At 41.0% G+C, this 6,368-nt stretch overlaps 1 protein-coding gene across 5 annotated transcripts in view; it reads right to left on the reverse strand.

The window, feature by feature from the left end:
• Positions 1-932: 932 nt before the first annotated feature.
• LOC117972989 (purine nucleoside phosphorylase LACC1-like) overlaps positions 933-6,368 on the reverse strand; it is a 7,391-nt gene continuing 1,955 nt past the window's right edge. The window contains exons 3-7 of one of the 5 annotated variants that reach the window (XM_059030312.1): positions 6,068-6,249; positions 4,190-4,355; positions 3,537-3,762; positions 2,550-2,755; positions 1,181-1,315 (exon numbers count right to left, since the gene is read on the reverse strand). In XM_059030312.1, the coding sequence (XP_058886295.1) occupies positions 2,581-2,755; positions 3,537-3,762; positions 4,190-4,355; positions 6,068-6,249 (749 nt within the window). In that variant the 3' untranslated portion in view covers positions 1,181-1,315; positions 2,550-2,580. Of the gene's footprint in view, positions 1,430-2,549; positions 2,756-3,536; positions 3,763-4,189; positions 4,356-6,067; positions 6,250-6,368 lie in introns of all 5 variants that reach the window. The other 4 variants (XM_059030311.1, XM_059030310.1, XM_059030313.1 and 1 more) reach the window with 4 other exon arrangements.

Genomic DNA, 6,368 nt, shown 5'->3' on the forward strand with positions numbered 1-6,368 from the left:
GTATCAGGTGCGATGAAAGTATTCGACAGTACAGGCTGTGCTGGGAAAGCGGGTCCTCGTTGTCCGCCCTCCATACCCAATGTCGTGTGTGAGCACCATGGACAGTAATACTGGCCTGGCATCGGTTATGAATACTGAGAGTGTTGATGGGTGCAGTATTGGACAGTATTCATAAAGCATGGGAGTGCTGCTACATACACAGGGCGTTACTGGATCTACTTGCACTGCAGTGTTTTATCAGACAGGGCATGTCCACGGATCGAAGGAGCATCCTAAACCAAGCAGACCTTGTGTTTGAGTAGAGCACTCACTACATCTTCATCTGAGACCCCTCCCTAACCCTAACCATAAACCCAGCAGGCCTTGTGTTTGAGCACAGCACTCACTACATCTTCATCTGAGACCCCTCCCTAACCCTAACCCTAAACCCAGCAGACCTTATGTTTCAGCACTCACTACATCTTCATCTGAGACCCCTCCCTAACTCTAACCCTAACCCTAAACCCAGCAGGCCTTGTGTTTGAGTAGAGCACTCACTACATCTTCATCTGAGACCCCTCCCTAACCCTAACCCTAACCCTAAACCCAGCAGGCCTTGTGTTTGAGTAGAGCACTCACTACATCTTCATCTGAGACCCCTCCCTAACCCTAACCCTAACCCTAAACCCAGCAGGCCTTGTGTTTGAGTAGAGCACTCACTACATCTTCATCTGGGACTCCTCCCTAACCCTAAACCCAGCAGGCCTTGTGTTTGAGCAGAACACTCACTACATCTTCATTTAAAGGGAAAGCAAGCCACATATCCGAAATGAAAAGTGAATTCATATCTGAAGCAAACTGTATCCAAACTGAAGGAACTATTTGTAACGGTGAGCTGGTCAAAAAAAAAGTTTTTGAAAATGATTCTAATGACGAGGACAGAACAATTCAAATGTTTTACAACATCAGATATTTATTATTCACTTCTTTGTTAGAATTACATTTTTGCTGTTAGAAATTATTGACAGCACAAAACCATGTATGTCTCACATGATGGTAATGGGCATCAGTTATGAAAGCTGTACTGGTACTATTCAAACTGGTCACAGTTAACATGCATATTGAATATATTGCCACTCTAGTCCAAGAGAAATGAGATTGTAAGAGATATCAAACATACATCATATCCAGAAGTCAGAGACCCCTTTCACAGTCATTATGAGAGTGTCAGCTCATGGCCATGTGCATATATTCCTGTCAGGGACTGTGTGATGATGAAGAGTAAGAGCTGAGGTAGTGAATGCTTGAAAGAACGAGTCTGCTCTCCTCCTGCATTCTGTAATGACCAAAGGTGGTTTTAGTTCCCCCTGCTGTCCTTTCACCGTCAGTGCAACTATAAAGTTATTTACTGCAAAGTGCCTTTTTTGAACATGAACCTGCAAAAAACAAACTAGAATACAACATCATGGAATTAGAGAATAGTAAGGTGATATGTAATCCAATTTTAATAATACAAACTAGAATACAACATCATGGAATTAGAGAATAGTAAGGTGATATGTAATCCAATTTTAATAATACAAACTTTTTTCTAAAAAATAATAATAAAAAGAAGTCCCCTTTAGTCACTGTCTAACTGTTCCATGTTAAGTTTCCTATCTATGCATCTATTTTATAATGCATATGTTTTTTGGATACGTTACAGTATGGCAGGGCAACTTCTAGAAGCCCATAGAGTTCACACGAACTGTTTTAAAAGTAATAAAAATGAAATGAAACATTTGTGACCGAAGGGCATATACATGAAAATAAAATAAATAGAATTATTGCACTAATTTAGATTATTACACTCATTTAGATTATTACACTCATTAAGATTATTACACTCATTTAGATTATTACACTCATTTAGATTATTACACTCATTAAGATTATTACACTCATTAAGATTATTACACTCATTAAGATTATTGCGCTCATTTAGTATTATGGTTTTATTTTTTTTTACCTTCAACATGTTACAAATAACCCTGGGCTCACCAACTGGGCCCAGGGACAGAGCATTGAACACCAAACACCAAATACTTGAATCTTTCAGGTACTGTCTGATTATTAAGAGATTATTAGTACCTTTTGTATGTACATGCCCTCTTTTTTTAATGAGTTCTAGAAATCCTGGATACAGGATTTAAGAATATAAAGGGATCTCTCTCTATCTGAAGATCATACTACTGGCAGAAAGAGGGGCGATTAAACAGGCCCACAATATGTCAAGGGTCAGTCTGACACCAGTCTCCAGCTACATCACCGTCACTGTATACAAATAAAAAAAAAACACACAAAACAGAAGCAAGTCCCTGCTGTGCTTGCCTCCCCGGCCGCACAGTAATACCGTGTGCACTCCAGTGTACAGTTACTTCCCTAGAAGTCAGTAGTTTAGCCTGGATTTGAAACCACATCCCTGTTGTAAGTCACGCAGCCTCTTAACACTGACGTCGTTTTGGTTTTTTTTTTTTTTTAGAACATTTGGAAGAAGTGAGGAATAGCATTAAAAATAAATGATTCCTTACCTGGTGAGGTGAAATATTTCTATTTTTCTTTCTATTTCTTAATCGATATGAAACCGATCTGTGTCCCAAAGTTGTTTCTATCTCGGACGTGGGAGAAAAACTTGTCAGCGTGGCAAGCAGTGCACAAACCGAGGCTGTGAGATTCACCGGACACGGAGTCGTCTTGAATATTGTGAGGAAGAACCCCTCCTCTTTCAAGCAGAATCCTAAACAAACAACAACGTGATTCTATTCAAGCAGCCATGTGGTGACAGCACACAGTACTGCTAACCTTACAAAATGGGGAGCTGACACAGACATACAAATCCATGTGAAGAAAAACAAAAAGTGTACTTATACATACAATGAATGTGCATGTACTGGATTTTTGGTAGCTGTATTGCAATAACACATGGCAAGGTATTCAAAGTGTATGGTCCAATATCTGTACACGTAGGGGTGTTGTTCAGGGTTGAGGTGAAGACAAGTATCATTAAACAGTCTAGGCATGCAGCCTTTTTTAAAAGAATCTAAAAGCAGGCAGGGGTAAACCACAGCATTCTACAGCATCAGGGAACCCCAGTGGAATGCCACTTAATTTTCGGGGTAACTGTGTGATAACCATGTATACTGTAGGTGGTTGAATTAATCCAGGGTGATTGTGCAGTACTGTAAAGGTTTTAGGCTGATCAAATCAACCCAATACACCAAACACATTTACAAATGTATTTATCTAACCAGGACAGCACCCTTGAGATATACAGTAACATGCTTTTGCATATTCTCAATATCTAGACACATTCTTTAATGCAGACCACTTCAGGCACAAGGTAGTGTCCAAATGAATACATGAATTCGTTGTATTAATACAAGCTTGATCTGGAGCAACAGCATACAGAAATGTTCACCTGGAGGTAAAACCACATTAATTTAGGTCAGCCATGACCAATACAATGTAAATGAGCTCCTTTTCAACTTTACTAAATGAATGAATGTATGTATGATTACCTGGTAGCCAGTCTTATGTCAACATAAGGTTTAGCAGAATCCATTTCTCTCACACACTTCGGGTTGATCTCATGAAATTCTTTGGCTGATTTTTGGTCCAGTGTAAAGCAACAGGATCCCACTGAAGGGCCTACCACGACCACAATGTCTTTCACATCACACCCATACTCTGAAACCAAGGCATTCACTGTAGCCATGGCAACACCCAGAAGGGTGCCTTTCCATCCTGGAAACCCCCAACCCCCCCCACAAAAAAAGCAAAATCATATTAAAATTTGTGTTATTACTATTACATTTTATATAATATAAAAAAGTTTATGCTTTAAAAAATATATATATTTTCAAACAAAAGCTTAGTACATGCGACCATTTCTGTTACCATGGTAAATGTTGACAGTGAAGTTATCAATACACTTATATTAATGCCTCCATTCTTTTCTATTCACTTACCATGCTTTAACTTTGGTTCACTTATACAAGTACAGTATGTTAAAACTAAGGGAATGAGATGTCTGTAAGAGATGCCACTTTCTGGGTCATGCACGAGTTTACCTAAAAAGGATAAATGTGGACTTGCAAACTACTGTACTGTATCTCATGTCTTATTTTCAGACACGGTATTATTGTATTACTATGCCACTGCCTCAGGTCACCTGCATGAGCTGCACCAATGGCCTTTTGCACGGGATCAGCGAAGAGTAGAGGCATGCAGTCCGCTCCCGGGGCCACAAGAGTTACCCCGCTCTGGTTAGTCACTATTCCATCGTAGCTCTCAGGTTCCCTTCTCCCCATAATCCACACGTCACTGCCATGATCCACCTATGAGTTAAAATGCAAAGCAGTGCTCCCATTCCAGTGTTCAAACTGCCATTATATACACGCCAGACCTCCTGAGCAAGACTGCGGCTTAATGCAGCCAACTTAACCAAAGCTACTCTGATTGATCAGGCAGTCATGTGTTTCAGGCTCACAGTAATCGTGTGAGGGCTCACTGTTTATTCAATGGGTAAATGCTACCCTGGTTATATACTGTACTTGAACAATGTGTTTCAGGCTCACAGTAATCGTGTGAGGGCTCACTGTTTATTCAATGGGTTAATGCTACCCTGGTTATATACTGTACCTGGACAATGTGTTTCAGGCTCACAGTAATCGTGTGAGGGCTCACTGTTTATTCAATGGGTTAACGCTACCCTGGTTATATACTGTACTTGAACAATGTGTTTCAGGCTCACAGTAATCGTGTGAGGGCTCACTGTTTATTCAATGGGTTAACGCTACCCTGGTTATATACTGTACTTGAACAATGTGTTTCAGGCTCACAGTAATCGTGTGAGGGCTCACTGTTTATTCAATGGGTTAACGCTACCCTGGTTATATACTGTACCTGAACAATGTGTTTCAGGCTCACAGTAATCGTGTGAGGGCTCACTGTTTATTCAATGGGTTAACGCTACCCTGGTTATATACTGTACTTGAACAATGTGTTTCAGGCTCACAGTAATCGTGTGAGGGCTCACTGTTTATTCAATGGGTAAATGCTACCCTGGTTATATACTGTACTTGAACAATGTGTTTCAGGCTCACAGTAATCGTGTGAGGGCTCACTGTTTATTCAATGGGTTAACGCTACCCTGGTTATATACTGTACCTGAACAATGTGTTTCAGGCTCACAGTAATCGTGTGAGGGCTCACTGTTTATTCAATGGGTTAACGCTACCCTGGTTATATACTGTACCTGAACAATGTGTTTCAGGCTCACAGTAATCGTGTGAGGGCTCACTGTTTATTCAATGGGTTAACGCTACCCTGGTTATATACTGTACCTGGACAATGTGTTTCAGGCTCACAGTAATCGTGTGAGGGCTCACTGTTTATTCAATGGGTTAACGCTACCCTGGTTATATACTGTACTTGAACAATGTGTTTCAGGCTCACAGTAATCGTGTGAGGGCTCACTGTTTATTCAATGGGTTAACGCTACCCTGGTTATATACTGTACCTGAACAATGTGTTTCAGGCTCACAGTAATCGTGTGAGGGCTCACTGTTTATTCAATGGGTTAACGCTACCCTGGTTATATACTGTACCTGAACAATGTGTTTCAGGCTCACAGTAATCGTGTGAGGGCTCACTGTTTATTCAATGGGTTAACGCTACCCTGGTTATATACTGTACCTGAACAATGTGTTTCAGGCTCACAGTAATCGTGTGAGGGCTCACTGTTTATTCAATGGGTTAACGCTACCCTGGTTATATACTGTACTTGAACAATGTGTTTCAGGCTCACAGTAATCGTGTGAGGGCTCACTGTTTATTCAATGGGTTAACGCTACCCTGGTTATATACTGTACCTGAACAATGTGTTTCAGGCTCACAGTAATCGTGTGAGGGCTCACTGTTTATTCAATGGGTTAACGCTACCCTGGTTATATACTGTACCTGGACAATGTGTTTCAGGCTCACAGTAATCGTGTGAGGGCTCACTGTTTATTCAATGGGTTAACGCTACCCTGGTTATATACTGTACCTGGACACGGTGATAGCTTTCCTGGTCAAAGCCTGCCTTTTGGGATAATCGACGGATATTTTCTGCAACGACAGCTTTGGGATCCCTGCGACTTGAGCTGCTAAAGAGGTTCAGGGAGCTCAGGGTGGGTGTGTACGATATCCCCCCTGTGCGTGTCGTGAAGCCGTGTAAAAAACACATGTCTGTGGAACAGAAACCGTGAAAAACACCTTGATGAAGAGCTGATCAGTTGTACTGTAAATTAAACCCAGATGACTTCAGCAAACTCAAAAGTCTTTCTGAATAGGAAGGACATTTGAAA

This window comes from Acipenser ruthenus, chromosome 9 (genome assembly GCF_902713425.1).
Source record: "Acipenser ruthenus chromosome 9, fAciRut3.2 maternal haplotype, whole genome shotgun sequence".
Lineage (NCBI taxonomy): Eukaryota > Metazoa > Chordata > Actinopteri > Acipenseriformes > Acipenseridae > Acipenser > Acipenser ruthenus.